The 21033-nt window shown below is 54.1% G+C and overlaps 1 protein-coding gene across 1 annotated transcript; it reads left to right on the top strand.

Moving 5' to 3' along the window:
• The first annotated feature begins 1018 nt into the window (after window positions 1–1018).
• On the top strand, window positions 1019–7858 carry SERINC2 (serine incorporator 2). Its single transcript, XM_088527933.1, has 10 exons — window positions 1019–1087; window positions 4475–4636; window positions 5050–5237; window positions 5317–5396; window positions 5700–5837; window positions 5994–6163; window positions 6340–6430; window positions 6545–6680; window positions 6995–7207; window positions 7693–7858. Exons 1-10 carry the CDS (start codon window positions 1049–1051, stop codon window positions 7829–7831), a joined length of 1356 nt encoding a protein of 451 aa, XP_088384059.1. The 5' UTR covers window positions 1019–1048; the 3' UTR covers window positions 7832–7858.
• Window positions 7859–21033: the final 13175 nt, after the last annotated feature.

Genomic DNA, 21033 nt, shown 5'->3' with positions numbered 1-21033 from the left:
GGTGACGTCGTGAAATCAGATCTGATCCTTGGCCACCTGTTGCAGGCTGCTTTTAAAGGGGACGAGTCCGTCCCAGCAATGGAGCCAGGAAGGTCAGGGAGCCCCTGGAGCAACCTCTGTTCATCAGCTCGTTGCTGCCAGTTGAGAGGGGGTCTACGAGTCCCGAAGGGATCCACAGCCTGCAAATGCTTGTCTAATGAGGACCACACAATTAGGGCTTACATCGCTAGCTATTCACATGCAGATGCCCAAAGCTGGTGTGGTTGAATAGAGAGAGGACCAGCATGTTAAATTCTTCTCTTTGGGAAGAACTGGAATTCTGCCCTGGGCCTGAGCACAGGCCCCCTCCTCCTCCCATCAGGAGCCATCCCGGCCACGAGATGGTAACGGAGCAGGGGCAACCAGGAGAGGTTGCTGCAAGGCAGATCCGGACGTGTCCCCAGCAGGTCCAGCCTCTCCAGCGGTCTGTGGCCTCCAGGGAATATCTCGGACTGCTTTTGGTCCCTGTTCAACTATATTTTCATGGCTCTGTGGCTGATTTACAGCCCGGAGGGCAGGCTGGGCTGTGGCTCTGCGTGCTCTGCCCAACTGGGGAAATGCTGAAGGGGACAGCGGGGAAGGGGACAGCGGGGAGCTCGGCACGGGGAGCTGCGCAGCCTCTGTCCCTCCTGCACCAGAGGATCCCCGTGGTCCCTGCGGATGCCGTGTCCAGGCCCCAGGGCCACGGCTGATGGAGGGAGATGCGGAACCCACCCGCGTGGGGCCCGTGTCCCCAGGGCGGCTCCTGAGAGCTGGGGCCGCGGGTCCCGGGCACGGCGGGCGCTTCGCCGCCCGGAGAGCAGCGGGGCGCAGGGAGGCCCCGGAGCCGCCCCCGGCCCCGCAGGACCCGCGCGGCAGCCCGGGCGGGTCGGGCCGGGCCGCGGCGGGAGGCGCTTCCCGGCCCGGGGCGGGACGAGGCCCGACGCGACGGGGCGGGGCGGCAGCGCGGCCGCCGTGTCGGGCCGGGCAGGGCCGAGCCGAGCCGAGCCGGGCCGAGCCGCCTCGCACCATGGGGGCCTGTCTCGGGGTCTGCTCGCTGCTCAGCTGCGTGAGTGCCCGGGGGGCTGCGGGCGGCGGGGGAGGCTCCGCGGCGCCGGGCCGCGTTTGGCCACTGCAGCCGGGGCAGCTGCGGAGCGGGGAGGCGAGGGGGCGTCTGCCGGGAGAGGGGGGCAGCGCGAGGGGTTTGCACCTCGTTACACAGCGGGAAGCCGCAAGGAGGGGGGGTGTTGGTGGGGAGGCGGGGGGTCTCAGGACATCCCGAGGGGATGTGGCACCCCCTTGTGTCCAGGGGACTCTTGGGCGGGTCCCGGAGGGGACACGGAAGGTGTCCCAAAGGGGTGTCGCACCCAGCTGCGGCCAAGAGGTCTGGCTGGTGGCGTCGTGCCCCGCTGCAGCCCGTGGGTCCCGAGGGGCTGGGAATGAGGAGTCCCGGAGCAGAGGGGAACAGGGAGGAACCCTGTGCTGCGGGGGCCGGGGGCTCCTGCCCTGGTCTCCCCGCCGAGTCCCAAACCGGGGCCAGACAAGGAGCAGGGACATGGGTCCACAAGGGTCCTCTTGCTTTTGAGGCAAGGGCACCTTGGTGCTCGCACCCCTCCTTTTTCCCATCCGCGCAGCAAGGAGAGCAGGACCAAGAGAGTGAGGGACGGGACCTCCAGGCTTTCCATCAAGGGGCTCGGAGGAGCCCGTATGACGCCCGTGGGTGCCGTGCCTGGTGACATAGGGACCTTCGTGGCCTGGGTGTTGCCGCGGTTGCTGCACCTGTGGGCGAGAGGCGAAACTGCCCCGGGCAACGGACGGGGCAGGTTCTGCAAGGCGGAAAGCGTCGATACTCCAACAAGCTTCTCATATATGAACCTTGAGATTGGCCCACACACCCGAGATTGGAGACACTGGGCAGATCTTTTACCATACAGGCAGATGTCAGAAAACCCGCGAGTGAATCAGGATGGGGGAGAGAAGGACCCTGCCCCAATTTTAGATTTTTCCCCCCAGAAAATGTTCTGGCCAAGGGAATAGGGCAGAGGCATCAGTTGATTTAGTTGCCCTGTTCATTCCCATCGAGCTGGTGGACTGCAGGGGTCTCTGAGCTCAATTCTGGTCTGAAAAAACACAAAGAGGAAACAAAGAAGTGTGATTAATTTTTCTTGTTGTTTTGACAAGGAAACCTGATCCAACTTCTTGGCCTCCACTTGAAATGTTCTACTCAAAACACTGCTTTGCCATGCGTGATGTCCCTTCCAAATAGCCGAAAGTGCCATTTCCCAGTGCAATCTGTTGGCACTCGGCGAAAACCTCCCTTCCCTCGGGTGCAGCAGTCCCGAGGAAGTGGCAAGAGCAAGCAGAAAGTTAATCTTTAACCTGTGCTGGCTGCCGGCGACGCTCTGCAGCGACTCCGCTGCTTTCATGGAGCTGCTGCCGCCCTTTGGTTTCCTTTATCCGATGTGGCCCCTGTTGCTTGTGCATTAGCTGAGCTCATGCTTGTGGCTTTCTTCGAAAGTCCACTTAGGGTGTGTAACCAGGCATTCCTAATGCTGAATATGTATATATATATATATTTTCCCCTGGCATTTTGCTTTTTTTAAAAAAGAAAAAACAATGGGGTTGGAAATAAAGAGCTGCTGGGGCAGCACAGAGTTCTGCAGAGCCGGCTGGGATCATGCTCAGAGGGAAGGTGCCCCAGAAAGGCTGATTTCAATAAGCAGTGGTGCCACATTCCCATCTTCCCTGGAGAAAATCCCTTCACCGCACGGCCCCTACCTACCTACTGCAGGGAAAACCTATATATGCCATAAATGTGTGTCCTGCAGGTATTTGTAGGTGCTGTTATATGGACTTATATATATGGAGTGCTGTTATATGGATCTATGTTATATGCAAGGTGCAATTCTGCAATGCATAAAAAGGATGTTTTCCACGTATAATTCAGTCTCCTTGTCTTTTGCAAGCTTTTGCAAGCTGAGGTTTGCAGCTTGGGGTTCAGCCATGTGCTCCTCAAACCCCAAAGCAGCAGGTTGTCACACAAGGCTGGGGCTGCGTGCGGAGAGCTCGCAGTGTCCGTCCTCATCGCTCTGCCAACCGCGGGGCCGAGAAAAACTTCCAGACAGGAAGAGATGGTGCCCCAGGGCCTCAAAACCCACAGCAGCAGCTTCTCTAATGACAAAAACCTCAGATTTTTTTTGTTTGTTTTTTTAAGCTGGCAGAAATTCTGTCTTAAAAAAAAGGATTTCTTTTTTCCTGCTATTTTCTATTTTTTATTTGAAAGTGAAATGCAGCATGTTCTCCATGTGCTCTTGCACCCCTGCTGAATTGAATGGCCATGGAAAGGAGCAATGTGATAGATTTGGAAATCTAGGATTTTTTTTGGCATTTTTAGATTTTTGCAGTATGTCTCAGCCCTTCCATTCATTTACCCATATGGAAGTCTAGAGATACTTTATTAACCCGTTTTCTCCCTGAGCATTTAATATGGGATCTCTTGTGTTAAGTACGTTGTCCTTTGCAAGTGAATTAGCACCCCGGAAATTATCAGTTTTCCAACCAAAAACAGTCCTTACGCTCTCTTGTCTGAAGCTGCGGGGTCTGTGCTCCAGCTTGGCACCTTTTGAAGATTTGGGAGTCCCAACAGGGCCGCTGTGGCCGGTTGCACAGCGAGTTGGGAAATTGCAGCCTTGCCAGCGGGTGATTAAGAAGAAGGCAAAAATCTTCCCCCCTCCTTGCACAGTCCTGCCCGGATGGGAAGCAGAGAGCAGATACCGGTTACCCAGCCCTTGTGAGCAACCCCTCGTTATGCAAATCCTCCTGATTCCCTCATCCTCCTGTGTGGACGGGGACTCACCTGGCTCCTTGGCTTGGTGCAGGGAGCTGAGCAGCCGGCTGGGCTCTCAGCTCCCCTTGTGCCCAGGGGCTTATTTTGTTTAATCCCAAACTGAACTGCTGTGCTTAATATTGCTTTATCATTCTTATCATCATTCTTCTTACTCTTACTTTTTAAAATTCTTATTAACATTCATATTATATTATTATCATTGTTATTATTGACGGTAGCAGTTGTCAAAACTCAAGACATGGTGGGTAAAAGTGAAAAACTGGTTAAGGGAAAAAATATATTTATTTAATATGTGGGGGTAGGTTTTAAAGCATGTTGGTGTTACACAGGTGCGTGCATCTCCGTGTTGGTGAGGATGGTGCCCATGGGAGTAGCAAAGTGGAAAGCTCAGTGCGGGATGCGGGATGCGGGATGCATCCTTGCAGGGGTGCAAGCCCCCGCAGCGTGAGCTTGCAGTAGCTGGGGTGGTTGTGGGTATGGGTTATTAAAAGGTGCCTTTTCTCTGGGCCAGCCTTATTTTGCACCTGGGTGCTCCCAGGACAAATAATTTCGGGGTGCAGCCGTATGGTTGGGTGTCCTCCAAGCCCCTGACACGGCTCTGGTCGGCAGGCGTCCTGCCTCTGCGGCTCAGCCCCGTGCCTGCTCTGCGCCTGCTGCCCCTCGACCAAGAACTCCACCATCTCCCGCCTGCTCTTCACCTTCTTCCTCTTCCTCGGCACCCTTGTGTCCATCATCATGATCATACCTGGCGTGGAAAAGGAACTGTACAAGGTAAAGGGTACTTGCGTGTCTGCTGAATGGGGAAGCTGGTTTTGCTAGGCCTGGTGTTGCTCCTGTTTCCCTTTTCCAAAGTTCTCATTGGGGAAGGGTGTTTTTAATCCTGCTTTCTGAAGAAGGTGACGATTGCAGCTGGAAAAGCTCATGCATCGTCTGCTTTTCCCAGCTCTCTATGGGACAAGTCTTCTGCATCCCACCTTGGGGACTGAAGGGACCAAATGACTTGCAAGTTGGGATCTTGGCTCGTGCTGCATGTGCCTCAATGTATGGCCTTCACTCCGACTTGTCACTGAGCCCCAGGGTGCCCTTTAGCCCTGGTACTTCCCAAAGACGCTCTCCAGACCACATTGGAGCAGGTCCTTGGAGGATGCTCCACTAATGCTCTTCTCCCGCTCTGTCTTCCGCAGCTCCCCGGCTTCTGCGAGGGCAGTGACTCGCTGCTGGGAGTCCAAGGCCGCATTCCCTGCAGCAGCTTCCTGGGCCACAAGGCCGTGTACCGCATGGGCTTCGCCCTGGCTGCCTTCTTCTTCCTCTTCGCGGTGCTCATGCTGTGTGTGAGGAGCAGCAAGGACCCGCGCGCGGCGGTGCAGAATGGGTGAGCTGCGCAGCCCCGTGGCGGGTGGCGGGTCCCCGTGTCCCCACGCTGCCTCGGCACCTCTCGCTCTCGCCCACAGCTTCTGGTTCTTCAAGTTCCTGGCCCTGATCGGGATCACGGTGGGGGCCTTCTACATCCCCGATGGCACCTTCACGTCAGGTAGGGAGATGCGCGCTTGGGGGCTGGGCATCGCTGGTGACGTTGTCTTCTCCTGCTGTGGCTGGGCAAGTCCTGCATCCTCTCTGTGTGCACAAACTGTACACAAATTTATTATCTTTAAACGCTGTTGGGAATGGTTGCCCCTGCCTCGTGTCATGGCGTTTTTTTGGGCGCAAATTTGAACCCCAGGGTGGCCAGGCTGGGTGATCCAGATCCTAGGGCTGGAGCCACCATGGGGGTCATTGGTTGAGCTGCCAAATCTCCCCCTTTCCCTCTCTATTAACTGTCTTTTCTCCACCAAAGTGTGGTTCTTCTTTGGTGTGGTTGGCGCCTTCCTCTTCATCCTCATCCAGCTCATCCTCCTCATTGACTTTGCCCACTCCTGGAGCCAGGTGTGGCTCCGCAATGCGGAGGAGAGCAACGCCAAAGGCTGGTATGCAGGTCAGTGTGGCAGGGGAGGAGGTCGCTGGGGAAAGGCCTTTCCTGCTGGGGAGATGCAGGAGGCCCGTCCTGCAGCAGGAACCAGCACTAGGAGTTGGTCCCCGGGCTGGGGGCTGGAGGGCTTCACCTTTTCCCCTCCACCTTTTCCTCCCCCAGCTCTTTCCGTTGTCACCTTCATCTTCTACGCTACCTCCATCACGGCTGCTGCCTTGCTCTACGTCTACTACACCAAGCCTGATAGCTGCACGGCTAGCAAGGCTCTCATCAGCCTCAACCTCATCTTCTGTGTCATCGTCTCTGTTGTGTCCATCCTGCCTAAGATCCAGGTGAGGATGGGGTGAGGGGGGACCCTGGGCAGCTGGTCTCCCTGCCACCAGCTTGGTGCCATGGGCACCATAAAGTCTAGGGCAGATATTGGCTCCCCTAATCCCCATGTCTCAGGGAAGTGGCCACCATGTCCTTGCGTGGGCAACTTGTCCCAGGGACCTTGCTGTGTTTGCAGGCGGCTCAGCCCCACTCGGGCCTGCTGCAGGCCTCCCTCATCACCCTCTACACCATGTTCATCACCTGGTCGGCCCTGGCCAACGTCCCAGGTAAGCGAGGAGCGGCCTCGGGCTCGCTGCCTGTGTCCTGGGGACCTCTTCCGAGGCATCCACAGGGCAGTGGGGTTGGAACAAGGTCTTTGAGGAGGGTGTGTGTCTCCGCAGACCGGTTGTGTAACCCCACACTGCTGTTGAGGAACAGCACCAGTGTTCTGTCAGACACGGGGCAGCTCACGACATGGTGGGATGCCCCCAGCATCGTAGGGCTGGTGATCTTCATCCTCTGCACGTTGTTCATCAGGTGAGCACTCAACCTTTACCCGCCTCCCCGAGAGGCTCTTGGAGGCTGTTAGGGCAAGTTGGGGGTCATGGAGGTTGCATCATCCTCAGGGATTTGGGGAAGTCTCTCACAGCCGTCCCATTCCTGAAGGGTCCTGGGCCAGCTGGTCCGCAGGGTCTCAATGTGTTGGGAGAGCTCTGGATAAGTGGTGTCCTCCAGATCCCACTGGATCCATGGGATAGGCCCAAAGGAGCTGAAGCCCAGTGGTGGCCTGGGAGGGAGCGGGGACATCGCCTGCACGCTGGCCCTGAGCCCCCCGTCTCGTCCGCCCTTAGCATCCGCTCCTCGGACCATGCCCAGGTCAACAAGCTGATGCTGACAGAGGAGAGCGCGGCCGGCGCGGCCCATGGGGACGCTGCCTTGGAGAGCGGCCCGCACCGTGCCTACGACAACGAGCAGGATGGCGTGTCCTACAACTACACCTTCTTCCACATCTGCCTTCTCCTGGCCTCCCTCTACATCATGATGACCCTTACCAACTGGTACAGGTGGGCACCGTGCAGGAGTGGGCACCCCCCAGCACTATGGGCCCTTGAGGACTGTCTCCCGCTCCTGGGATCCTCTCAGCTCCTGCCTGGGGTGGGCATGGACCTTCCTGCGCACACTGGACTCTTTGCTCATGTGGCTGGAGTAAACGTAGCTCATGCCCTACCAAATTGTAATTATATTTTGGGAGTGTCGATGTTCTCGGGGCTTAGAGGGGCACCTGCAGCCAGAGCATTAAATACAGCGCTGAACCTGTGAGAGCAGAAGGTGCAGAGAGATGCAGCTGCTCCCTGTTTTGTAAAACTGGTACCACTGTCTCTAAGCTAGGAGTGGGGCAACCTCTGTGCATCAAAGGTGGTTTCTGACCTGGCTGGGCACTGCCCACGTTTGCATCCTACCTCTCTGCTGAGTCCCTAGAGCTCGTGACATGCACGATGCCTTCCCGGAGCTGCCGAGCGGTGCAGTGACCCATGGTTTGGTGTTTCAGGCTGGATGAGAGATTTGAGGTCATTACAAGCCCTTGGACGGCAGTGTGGGTGAAGATCTCCTCCAGCTGGGCCGGGCTCCTGCTCTACCTCTGGACGCTGGTGGCTCCCCTTGTCCTGCGTGAACGAGACTTCAGTTGAGGAAGCCCCGGTGACCCCGTGGTTGGACCTGAGTGGCTGAAGCCCCGTGGCTGGGAGCTGCTCCTGTGTCCCCACCTGGTCCACGAGCCTGGGGACAGCCCCAGCTCTGCCTTACTCTTGGACTTGGGTTTTGCACTTGAGCCACTCTGGCTTGTGCCTTCTTGCAGGTTTTTCTGGTTTAATTTAAAGGGATTTTTTTTTTAAGTGCTAAGTGGAGAAAACGAATAGGCAGGAGATGTGTGAAGCGATCGAGGATGCTTCTCAAATCTCTTGTAATAACCATGTTTATTTAAGTGCCTCCAGGCCTGCACGGCTTGGGACGTTGGTAGCTGCTGGCCTTGGTGCCTGCTGGGGGACCGTGGTGCCTTCTGGAGCATCTCTGGTAGCTGCTTCATAACCCGGATGGCAGGGGACCTGGCTCTGGGCTGGTGCCTGCTGCCTGCTGGACATGGCCAGGAGAGGGTTTGCCTGTCTGGATGGCCTTCAGGAGAGCGAATTTCACCCTGTCACGTCCCTAGGAGCTGCCTCTCTGCCCCGCACTGTCCCCATGGGGACATGGGCCCCTTCCTTGGGCGCTGCTTAAGTGCGAGGCAGGTTTCCCCCCTGGCTGCTCGGTTTTGGGTCAAACCCCAGTGAATCACCTTGTCAATAAAGTCTCATTTAGAAAATGAAGCTGCTGGCAGATGATTTCTTTGGGGGATTTTTCTGCATTTTGGGGATGAGCAGAGCTGTGTGCGTCGCCCATGTGGGCAAAATGGGATGGTGGGTATCTACCTGGGGCCTAGCAGCTTTTCTGAGGGTGGAGAATTGTAGTAATTGGAGCAAAATTGGAGCACCCTGTGGTCCGACCTGGAGCTGCTCTCAGCTCCCATCCATAGATGCGGCATCACAGAGCTGGGGATGTGCAAAAGTGAAATGCACCCCTAGGGTGAGCAGGGGCTACAAACTAGCTTTGCCCCCCAGAGTTATCATCCTGCCAACCCCGAAGCAGGACTGTGGACCCTGCTTGTTGGTCCTGTGCCCACACTCATATGTGTTTTGGGTTGCTCCTGCTGCAGGAGCCCAGTGTGAAGCCCACTGGGGTTTGCAACCTGTGCTGGGGTGTGCAAAGGGCACGCTGAGGTGTGCATTGCATGCTGAGGTGTGCATTGCATGCAGAGGTGTGCAAACCACGCTGGGCTGTCCGGACTAGAGGACTAGGACTAGGACTAGAGGAAATGGCCAGAAACTGAAACATCAAAAATTCCATAGGAACTTAAGGAAAAATTTCTTAACAGTGAGGGTGACAGAGCACTGGAACAGGCTGCCCAGAGAGGTTGTGGAGTCTCCTTCTCTGGAGATCTTCAAACCCGCTTGGACGCAGCCCTGTGCCACGTGCTCTAGGTGACCCTGCGTGTGCAGGGGGTTGGACTAGATGATCTCTAGAGGTCCCTTCCAACCTTGAGCATTCTGTGATTCTATGATTCTATGACTTCGGGGATGCCTGGGATGGTGTGCGCTGGGCCGTGCTGGGATGCCCATCGTGCAAACTGTGCACGTTGGGGCATGGTGCAGGCCTCGCTGGGGGGCACGCGGTGGTGGGGGGCACCCCGCGGCCTCTGGGGCTGCAGCTGGGGCTCCCGCTTGCCCCTCTGCGCGGCTTCCCCGTCCCGCCGGGCCCGGGCAAGGGAGGAGCGGGCGGGAGGCAGCGCCGGGGCCTGGGCCGGAGCTCGGGGCCGTTGTCACCGCGAGGTGGTGCTGGCGACCCGCGCTGCGGGCCCGGCTGGCGGCGGAGGCGGCGCGACACGGGCTGGGGTGCGCAAACCGGGCTGGGGAGCGCGACGTTCCGGGGTTTGCACCCTGTGCTGGGGTGTGCGATATTCCAGGGTTTGCACCCTGTGCTGGTGGTGCAGCCCATGCCGAGGTGTGCAAACCGTGTTGGGGAGTGTGACTTTGCGGGGTTTGCACCCTGTGCTGGGGTGTGCGATATTCCAGGGTTTGCACCTTGTGTGGGGTTGTGCAAGCCGTGTTGGGATGTGCAATGTTCCGGGGTTTGCATCTTGTGCTGGGGTGTGCAAACCATCCTCGAGTGTGCGACGTTCTGGGGTTTGCACCCTGTGCTGGGGTATGTGATATTCTGGGGTTTGCACTCCCCTGTGCTGGGGTGTGCGATGTTCTGGGCTTCGCACCCTGTGCTGGGGTGTGCGACGTTCGGGGGTTTGCACCTTGTGTGGGGTTGTGCAAACCGTGTTGGGGTGTGCGATGTTCCGGGGTTTGCATCTTGTGCTGGGGTGTGCAAACCATCCTCGAGTGTGCGACGTTCTGCGGTTTGCACCCTGTGCTGGGGTATGCGATATTCTGGGGTTTGCACCCCCCTGTGCTGGGGTGTGCGATGTTCCGGGGTTTGCACCTTGTGCTGGGGTGTGCAAACCTTGCTGAGGTGTTGGGGTGTGCGACGTTCTGGGCTTCGCACCCTGTCCTGGGGTGTGCGATATTTGGGGATTTGCACCTTGTGCGGGGTTGTGCAAACCGTGTTGGGGTGTGTGATGTTCTGGGGTTTGCACCCCCCTGTGCTGGGGCGTGCAGCCCATGCTGAGTTTTGCAAACCGTGTTGGGGTGTGCAACATTCTGGAGTGTGTGACCTGCACTGGGGTGTGTGACGTGCTGGCATCTGTGACACGCTTAGTGTGCAGCCCGTGCTGGGGTGTGCATTGGAGCTGGCTTGTGCAGCCCTGTTGGGGAGTGCAGCCCGTTCTAGGCTGTGCAACCTGCATGGGGGTGTCTGACCTGCCTAAACTAGGCCAGGAGCCCTTAGGTTGCTGGTCATGCTCTGCTCGCTGCAAACTCCCATGTGGGCAAGTGCCTTCAGGCTCCATCCCTGCTCTGCAACGGGACCGAGGAGCATGAGCAGGGTCCAGAAGCAGTTTCCTATGTGCAATATAATGCTGCACTCTCTCCTGCTTTGATGCCTCTCAGAAGTAGTAAATATCACCTCTGCTGGTCAGGTGGACTCGGTGGCCTCATGTGCTTTCCCCATTCACTGGGCTGAATCCACTAGCTTTGGTTTTGGCAGCACCACTGGAGAGGTTTGATGTGGTCCTTCCTTTGACTTTTTGGTCCCAAACTAGCCAGACTGGAGAAACTATAGCTTGTGCAATGCTCTGACACCAGATTCATTTTCTTTCAATCCTCCTACCCATTATTTATGGGAAAACGAATGATCTTCACTTGCTGCTTTCTTTATGAGACCTTTTCAAAGCGCTGAGTGAAGGGACCTTGATTTAATCAGTATTTGCACCCGCAGAAAGACTAAGGAAACTGCATCAGGGCGAATAGGAGTGACCCCTGCTTCCCACCACCTCCTGCCTTTTGGTTTCAGATATTTTCAATTTCTGCTTGTGATGAACAGGGCTCAGATTAGACAGCACCTTGGCCTCTGCATCCCTGTGGCTCCAGGAGATGCAGGATGCTTGCCCAGGAGCCTGGATGCTGTGGGGCAGCCTATGGCTCTCCTTACACCTTGGTTGGGTGGAGCAGACCATTTTATTCTAGTTTTCCAGGTTAGCAATTCTCTAGGAAATGTCTTATGCCATCTTTCACTAAGCAGGTTGGACTCCCATCCCTGTCCCTACCCATCGGGTGCCCAAGCCGCAGCCTCCATCCCAGCTGGCAGAGCAGGATTGGACCATGTCCGTGCTGGGAAATTTGGCTCTCAGAGCAGCCTGGGAACATCCACCAGCTGCAGCCACAGCTTTAGCTGCTCATCCTCAGTCTCCCTGCTGGGGGCACCTCAGAATTATGTATTTAGGGGAAATAAGGATATGGAAATGTTATATTCGCTGATGCTTAGTAACGTGAATCTGACTCTCTCAGGGCTGGAGAGCCCATGGTGAAGGAAAGGCTGCTGGGTCCTGCGTGCAGTGTGAACACGGTCAAAAATCTCTCCATAGTTTGCTTTGCAAAATTCAAGTTAATGATTGCTGCATTGCTGAATTAAATGAGTGCAAAACCCTGAGACAGACGGTTTTTGTCTGGGACTGCTGCGTTTCACTGCCGACTTGGCTGGTTAGGAGGCTGGTGAGGGGTTTGGAGGCTCAATCCCATGGGAATATTCCCCCCCACAAAGCCGTTCAGATCGTGGAGAGAGTGAGGACCCCATAGGATTATTTCCTCGGGAGACCTGGATCCTGCGCTCCCTCTTTTTGGTGATGCCTCCATATGCCCATGCAGGGAACAAGTCTCAGGGCTGGGAGATGCTTGTGGTGCATCCCCGGCTCCCGATGGCTCCGCGGAGCTCCGGGGTGCGCGGAGGGACGTGAGGCCTCCCCGCTGCATCTCCCTGCACGTTACTCACAGCCCAGGTGTGTGACACAGATGGAGCTTAAACGCTCCTCTCGCCCTCGCAGCACCGTGGCCTGTGGATGTGGTTTCCTCCAAACCTGCTCTCCAGCACGGAGCTCCCGCAGGACTGGCCCCGGTAATGCACCAGCAGCTCGTCCCCGAGGCAAAGCCCGCTCATAGAGGCTCTCTAGCATCGTTTTATTCGTTTTAATGCATGGTCTCCCTTGTTTTTATTTTATTCATGGGATTAACACATCGGGCAGCAGCCAGACTGGCTTTTGCTCAAAAGAGGAGGGGAAAGTGTTTACATAATTCATTTAAATGAGGCACCAGGGGAAATCCAAATTGGACTTCCAGCATGTTTACAGTGCCACGCAGAGACCCATGATCCGCATCTGGATCCATTAATGCCTCCCAGACGGACTACAGAGCATGTATAATTAATTGTGGAGCAAAGCCTTTGCCCAGCCTGCGAAGCAAATGCTCTCCCTTTGCTGAGTGTTGCCTGTCCCAGGGCATGGGGCAATGCCCACAGGCTGCCCAGGTCCTCCCAGAGAGCCAGCACAGCTGTGATTTATCACCGTGGGTCTTTTCCATCTCTCCACCTAGTTCTGGGCAAGAAGTTCAGTAAATTTGCCCTAGGGGTAGAAGGTGGCTGGGTAATCAGCTGGGTTAAAGCATGAAGAAGGTTATTCTGAGGGCTGGGAAAGAAATCCTCATGCTGATCTGCTGATTCCTCAATACCGTGCAGGTCTGCACCGTGCAAGTTTTGCCTTTAGCAGCTGGCAGGTAATCAAGGAAGGGGCAGAGGGTTTGAGGAAGCTGAGGCCACACGGGGTACTATTGCATGGTGCAAGGTGGACATCCTGCAGTTCCCCATCATTAATCATGGCTGTTAGCAGCTACGTGTGCAAAGTCCATCCAGCTCCACGGAGGGGTCGCTTCATGGTGGGCTGTGGGGATTTTTGCTGGGATTCCAACTTCCCTCTGTTAGCCGGATTTCAGCACGCACCCCTGGCTCGACTGCAGCTGGGGCCGGTTAGCTGGGTCCCCCTGTGACTTGCCAATGGATTAGGTGTGTGGGAATGGGAACGGAGACGGATAGGCCAGCTCCACCTGTGTGACCCAGCCATGCCGTGGCTGGTTGGGCTCCTTCCTCAAGGCTGGGACTGCCAGGAGAAGGTGTCGCCCTCCCTGTCCGCCTGTGTCCCCTGGGGATGCTGAGGGCTTCGCTGGCGGCTCAGCAGCTCTCACCACCTCAGAACCAGGTGCTGCCACGTTGCTTCACCAGGAGAACTGCCCTTCATTAAGAGATCAAGCTAGACCTCTTTCTCTAATGAAGCCACAGAGCTGTCAATTGGTTCTTGCTTGTGAGAGATCCTCCTTTCCAGTGGCAGCTCCTCCACCGATGGCTCCCAGATGCCCTCTTGTCTGTCCCATCCCTGTCCCTCTGTGGATGCTGCGAGGGGACTGCACGGCCCTGCTGACCTGGCATCCTTCATCATCCTCTTGCTCTCTTGGGGGCTTTCACATCACAGGTCTTTGCGGCAGATCCTGCTCCAGCCTGGGGTAGGTGCCAGCCTTGTTCCTGGGCTCTGGCTCACGGCTTGCAGTTTTTGGCAAGGCTGCTCTCTGCCCTCATCAACCTGCCCTTGCCTTGGGCCCCTGGGGACACAGGCACTTCAATGCCACTCAAGCACATTTTATTTCCAAACAGCAGAGCAAGGAGCAGTCGGTCTCCCTGCTGCTTCCTGCAGCTGCTTTCTCTACCTTCAGCATTGCTTCAAAGAGCGAAGAGGAATGAGGAGGAAGAGAGGAAAAAAAAAAGAAAGCAAAAGAAAGCATGAATCCTGCTGCTAGAGAAACATCTGTATCTATAAATAACCGCTGATGTGAGTGGGAACAGACTGTATCTTCAGCAGCTCCCTGAGGCAGCCGAGCAGCCTCGCCCCAGCTAACCTCATTCCAACACATGCTCCTGTAACACACAGAAGTTGCTGCAGATTTGGAGGCACTTTTTGAAAAAGAGCTGGGGTTTCTAAAGAGGAAAAGAGAAAGCAAGCAAACAAACAGAAAATGAGCATCATCATCATCTGGTTTGCAGCCCAGGTGCAGCCGCACTCCTGGAGCCAATCCCGAAGCCCTTGTTCAGCACCCCTGGGAAAAGTGACTTGCTCTCTTGGCTGTAACCTGGTCTTCCCATGGCCCTGCACGGCCCGCAGGCTGCTGTCGGGAGACCCAACGGGCCTGTCTGGAGCCCTCCTGACCAATCACTGTTTTATGCTTCCCATCTCCAGAAAGGTCTCAGGCTCAGCGCTCCGGTCCTCCTCAGAAGATGAAGTCCCCCTGCCAGTGCCCGCGCTTGGTCTCACCTGTTTCCATGAGACCAGGCACTGAGCCCTGCACTCACCTTCTCTGTTCCACCAAATAAGCTCGTTTGTGCTCTGAAAACACCCTGTCTGAAATGCATGCTCTCTGCTTCTCTGTGCACCAGGCTAAAGCTACAATTTCACAACTGGTTTAAGCCAATTGAAATCAGTGCAGTCACTCTGCAGCCATCTCAAGCAGATCTACAGGTCTAAAACTCCTGTCTGCAGCAATCACTTCATAGGAGGCAACACTCAGATGTTTGTGAGAGTTTCTTAGTATTTCCTGAGAGGAAAGATAAGAGGTCCATTGTGGGGAGCAGTGTATGTATGGGGCATATATGGGGTATGTATGTATGAACTCCTCCAGGTGATACCAGCATGCTCACTCCACATAGCTCAGCCTTCCCATAATGTAAACCCCTCCTTCATCCCTCCTGTGATGGTAGGAGCTGGCACATAATTCTATAGGTTACAGGATACCTCCTTTTCCATCTCCAGCAAAAAATACCTCCTTCAGTCCAAATCCCACAGCCCTGCGCCCTGACTTGGGGCTGCCCGGCTGTCTGCAGCCCTGCGCTGGGGTTGCTTCTGCCAGGCTGCTCTCCAAAGGCCCCTTCTTGGTGGCACACAACACTGTGAAGCTTTTTTGGTAGCTTTTCCTATTTGAATGGGGGCCACTAGTCCCCTCCCTTAACTTCACCTCCAGTCTGGGTCTGAGCACGGCATCATCTGGCCCATGGGAGCCTCCTTCAGCTTAAAAGACTTTGCAAACCATAGTGGCACAGCGGGGCTGCACAATGAATGACAGCATTTACTGTGGACGGCACTCCCGCCTGTAGCTCTATCATTTGTCAGGGTCACATCTACGCCTTTTTTTTCCCCCCTTTTTTTTTTGGCTTCCTTCCACCAGAAATGCTGGAGAAGCGACGCACGATATCCCAGCCTTGCAAAGCGCCTGCCCCGGGCCCCAGGACAGGATGCTGCAGGGCGCGCGCGCGTCCCCGGCCCCGCTCCCCGCTGCTGCGCGGCACGTCCCGCTCCTCGCAGATGTCCTCGCTGTCCCGCGCGGGAGGCGCTGGAAGGCCCCGCTGCTGTCACACGTGTGTCAGTATGAAGGGCGCACGGCCCTTACGTCACCCTGCCTCCCTGGTGTCTTCTCGGGAGCGCCGGGGCAGTTTTGTTTTTGTTTTTTTCCCACTCTTTCTCTCTAACAACTAGGACTCTTCATACCCTCCATCCCTCCCCCTCCTTTCTCTCTGACTCATCCTTTTCTCCCCACTCTGGCTGGAGATGTGCAGCTCCCCACGTCCTGGGGCATCCGTGCCCGCTCCGCGCTCCGGGCCTTGCTGGAAGGTCCCCGTTGGATGTGGGTGGTGATGCCCACAGCTGGGGCCAGGACAGGGGGTCCCACAGTGGCAGGGGGCAGCACTGCCCTGCCAGATGGGGCTAATACAGAAGGAGAGGTGGCTTCAATGTCCTTAGCCTTCCCCATCTGCCGTTCCCCCGCTGTAAACATACCCTGTCGCTGTTGCAATCACAGGATGCAGTGGTGAATTAATGCCACAAAGTGAACATTTTCTTCCCTTTTGTACTAATTATAGCAGCAAATTTCAAGAAAGCAAGCAAATTGCTCATCTTAAAGATGTTCTCAAAGCAGAAATCCCCCCCTTCCCGGCAATAGAAGGGGTCTTTGACAAAGCATCCACGCAGCTGGGGAATTCAATAGTATGAGGATCGCTTATGAGCCAAGCCAGCAAGTCAACTGCCCCTGGACTGCAGGCTGCAGCTTTAGCTCTTCTGCACTTACAAATTAGGAAATTATCCTGTGACACTTGTAAAGCCTTGTCAATGGCTAGGACAAGCATGCTGGCTGGGTTGCCCCAAATCCAGCTGTCCCCAGGGCCTTTCTAGGATCCTCAAGTTGCTATTGCAGCACTTCTGCTTGGGCAAAAGGCAGGGAGCAAAGAACTGCCTGGTCCCCAACGCCGTCCATTCACTCCCCCTTCGCTGTCGAGGCTGTGGCTGTTCCCAATCCCAGGCACTGACTCCCCTGAGCCCTTTGCTCCAACACTCCAGTCCTCCCTCTCATCACTGAGTGTCCCGTAACCTTCTCATCAAAGGCAATTAAACAACCCTGAGAAGCAACCAGCGTTGCAGAGCCAGGACTACACTAACATTTCAAGCCGAAACTTGGGATACTCCATGCCCCAAGGTAGCTCTCCCTGGGACACATGAGCTAGTGGCAAACACGCTGGACAGGCTCTTCGCTCCCCTCTGTCTCTGCTGCAGGATGTGCATCCATCTCGGAACAGTTTTTCAAGCCTGTGCAGGCCCCCAGATGCAGGTGGACTGTTCAAAATCAGCATGGGTTGGATCAGTAATAAACGATGTATTTTCACAAATAGTAGGGCTGTCACTGGAGCGCTTGGGGCGAGCAAACAGCACATGCAGCATTCAGGGGAACATCTGCAGAACCATTTCTTTATGCTGCTACAAACAGCTTTCAGGGCTGAAAATGAGATTCAAAGGGAATTGTTGCAATTTCACTAACTTGGAGGAAATTTGATTAAAAATAAACAAACTAACTGGCCTGTCATCCGAAGGGAACCGCATCATACCCAAAGCTTGCAGGGTGGTGAAGGAGATGGTGCATGGACAGGCAACATCCCTGTCCCATGCTCTCCATCACCAGTTTTAACGTGCTGGACCTCTAGGAGCAGGAGCCTCCCAAGGCTGCTCAGTATCATTCACACTTGCAATCAAATGCACCCTGAGCTCACACTTAATTACCACTATTTGTTGCTCAGGCTGGATAAGGAAATGGTGCTAATCCATAAGAAGGAGCAGCTGAGCACACACAGACACTCTCATGTGCCTTCTCCCAAGGCTGTTTATAACACGTACAGGACCAAATTTGGTACAGGTGCCAGGGGAGGTTAAGTAGAGAGACTGGGAGTAGATGGAAGCTTCTGTTGTGCTGCTTTAGGGAAAAATTTAAAGTGATATTGCAGGAACAGAAGAAGGAACATCACAGTCCAATCCTTGCAAATCTGCATCAGGAAATATCTTTTTTTTTTCCTACACTGACATCACTGGTGCTCTGAAGAGAGAGAAGCTCTAGGTTCTGCTCTTAAGTGTGCATTGAGGATAATCTCTGATACCATTGCATTTCCCATCCTACAAGACTGGAACATAGATTTGCATGAGGATTTAAGGGCCGAGTGTCTGCTGCTCAGGTGACACGGTGCCTTTGAGGGTCTGGGCTGAAGTTTTTGAATGCAACGTGCCTGTATCATTGCTGCTTCTAGTATAAACACCTGGTAGCCCAGGGGAAGCTCTCTTTGGTCGGGGGGTGCTCTGAGCTCCTGTGCAGTGTATCTGCTTGCCCTGTTGTGTGTTCTGGATGCTGTGATAGGAGTCTGCACCTGGCTCCTGGTGGCCCTATGTGGTGCTCTCCTTGGTGCCAAGTTGCTTTGTCTCCTGTGTATTGGTGGGGCTACTTTTTGCCAAATTGATTAACCCACGTCCCTACGTACTCAGCAGGCAGGTGGGTTGAATGGAGATGTGAACGCCCTGAGCATGTTGTGGGACAGCGGTGGGAGAGCTGCTGCTGCTCGGACATTGGGGATGTGTCACCTTCATTAAACCATCTGGGGCTGCAATGGGTGAGGCTAAGCAGACTGATCTCTTGCTGGATGTGAGATGGAGGAAAGCTTTTCTTTCTATCAGGAGATAAGGGTTCATGGGGAGGCAGTAGAAGGCACCTGGTTAAATGGGCTGGTGCAGGAGATGGACCTAAAAGGGGAAGGAAACTTGCTGGTTCCTCAAAGAGAGTCTTCCCTGACAACTCCCAGGCAGCGGCTGTGGCTGGGTGCCTGTCCCAGCATCTCCCCAGGGTGCTCAGGTGACCTCTCCTTTTCTCACAGTCTTACAGTGCATTTGTCATGAGGGTATCAAAAATAAATGCGCGGCTCAGGCCCTTGCCTGGGGAGTTGCAAACCCCAAGGTCGGATGCAGCCCTCATCATTCCCCATCTCCCCAGTTACCCATCCACGTGCCCGTGCTGGAGTGACCATCGCTGCCACCCAGCTGCTTCACTGGCACTCAAGTCACCTGGGGGGCGTCTGTAAGTCCGAGTGAGCCTGGGATCACCCCTAGAAACATCATTCCCGACAGATGTTTCTCCATCTGGGCTTTGAGTTTCCTCCATCCCCTGGAGGAAAGCTGAATCCTTCCAGCCCTGCTGACTCCACATCTGCACCCAGCAAACTCTTCCAGTGCTTATTGCAGTCGAAGGTCTGACCCCAGCTCCCTTGTTTCCGCTGAAGCCCATGGGCTCTGGATGCAGCACTGCTGGCATAAACCACGGCATGTCCATGCCCAGGATATGTGCTCCCACCACCTCCTCCAGACAGATGGATACCGACACGTCTCGCACTTGTGTGTCCATTTACATGTCCCAATAAGCTGTTTGTCACTTTGTGGCAGCTTGGCACAGCTGGCTCATGTTCATCTTGCCATCAGCTGTAACCTCCAGCTCTTTTTTCCTGCTGGACTCCTACCAACCAGTTGTCCCAGCCTCTGTTTGTGCCGTAGAGCAGTTGGGCCTCAACGCAGCAGCTTGCACTTGCTCCTGTTGATCTGCCACCTGTTTTTTCATGTCACCTCTCCAGTTTGCAAGAGCATTTTGAATTGCAAGCCATACCCCGACGAGTCTGTGAGGCTCTTTGTGCAAATCAAATATGTTCTCTGTGCAGAGACCCAGGTCACAAATAGTAGTGCTGAGTGGTAACAAGACCAAAACAGGTCCTGGTGGATCCCACATCTGTGTTTGGCTTTTTCACGCAGTTACATCCTGACCTTAAGGAGAATATCAGGCAAAGCAGTATCCGATGCCTTATTTAACAAAAATATAGGACTTTTGCTGTCTCTGTTCTTGTCCGAGCCTTGAGGGTTGTCTGCAAGCATCTTTTCCCCCAGAATGGTCACATAAGCCCGAATCCTTTAAGGAACAAGACTAGAACTGGAGCATTAGGAGAACAGAGAAGCTCACCAGCTTCACAGTCACACATAAAAGAGATTCCAGAATCTCTTAGATTAGAGAGATCTCTTAGAATAGAAGAGATCCTGATTCCAGACAGAAGTTTTTATTATTGATCTTTTCAAGGATTTGCTCTATACTCTCACTGGTGCTTTGGTAACGAGGCAGCTTCAGTGTCCTCATGTTTTAGTTAAACCTTTTCAAATTTTTATGAATTACAAAGTTTAATCTGTGCTGAACTGGTCCATTCTATTTTCCTAAGCAGATGTGAGTGATAGTCTCAGAGAAATAAATTTCAGAGACTGGGATAGAGCTGTGAGGAAGAGCCAGAGACTGCCGTTATGCAGTTGTAGTATTCTTTATGTGTGTTATTTTAAAGAAAGAGTGAGATGGCTCAATATAGTTTTGCAAAAGTATGTAAGCTGGCAGGCAGGATTGCTGGATATTATTTGCAACTGCAGAAGGAGCCTGTGCAGAGACCTGGGCCTTGATTTATCGTAAGAAATACAAATGTGGACGCTGCAAAGCTGTGCTCTTGTCCAGGGACACAGTGTCCCCCTCAGCAGAAGGTCCTTGGCTGGGCAGTTGGGCCTGAGGAAAGAAAGACATGAAAGGTCTTGAGAGCAAAAGAGGCTGGGTGAAAAAATGAGATTCAGGAGGGGCTGGGAGGGTGGGATGAAATCTGTAAGGAATTTGCAATGTCAATATTTGGACCCATAAAAGAAAAGGTGTTTTTTTTTTGCTTCCTAGAAAATTTGGTTGAAATATTTCCTTTGTTCCTCACATCATATTTTTATATTCTAATGCACTTTGGATGTAAAAAATTGAGGGTGAATCATATTTTTACTTTAAATAAAACTCTTTCCATACTTAAGGATATGTTTGTCATCGACTGTGTGACTTCTGTGATTGAGCAGCGGTTAGGAGAAATAAAGCAGCTGGTAATTATCCTTAAACTCCAGCAAGGAGTGCTTTATTGAGGAAGGTGAAAATGAAAGAAGCAATTTTTGTGAGAAGGAATATATTTTTATTAGACCAAATAATATAGCTGGAAAATAATGAAAAGTTTTTGACCACAAATAAGACTCTGTCTGTGGGTAACAGCAAGCATGTCCATTTTTTTTCTATAAACCATTTAATCTAATGAGAGTTGTGACTCACTTCTGCAGACTTTGCCTCACTTCCATGTTTAAGTAGTTGGAGATATAGCAGTGCTGTTGTTACACCATGACAATAAAAGTCATGTTCTCGTCTGCCATTTGGATGAATTTGTTAAATATATATTTTTTTGAACAGGTCTAGACACAGGAAAATAATTACATTTCCATGCTGCATGTTCCACCTTTGCCTGGTCATTTTTCTGCTTGCTCCTCCAATGCCTTTTTAAGAAACCAGAAAAGCATCCTGTGGTACTTACAGCCAGCAGCTGGGACCCTGCCACTGTCTAGCACAAAGTGCCCTTTGGTGGCCTT

Source organism: Tinamus guttatus, unplaced genomic scaffold (assembly GCF_059628265.1).
Source record: "Tinamus guttatus ecotype Peru unplaced genomic scaffold, ASM5962826v1 Tinamus_guttatus_pri_ptg000296l, whole genome shotgun sequence".
NCBI lineage: Eukaryota > Metazoa > Chordata > Aves > Tinamiformes > Tinamidae > Tinamus > Tinamus guttatus.
The sequence above is the reverse complement of the archived record's forward strand: the minus strand, read 5'-3'. Positions and strand labels throughout refer to the sequence as shown.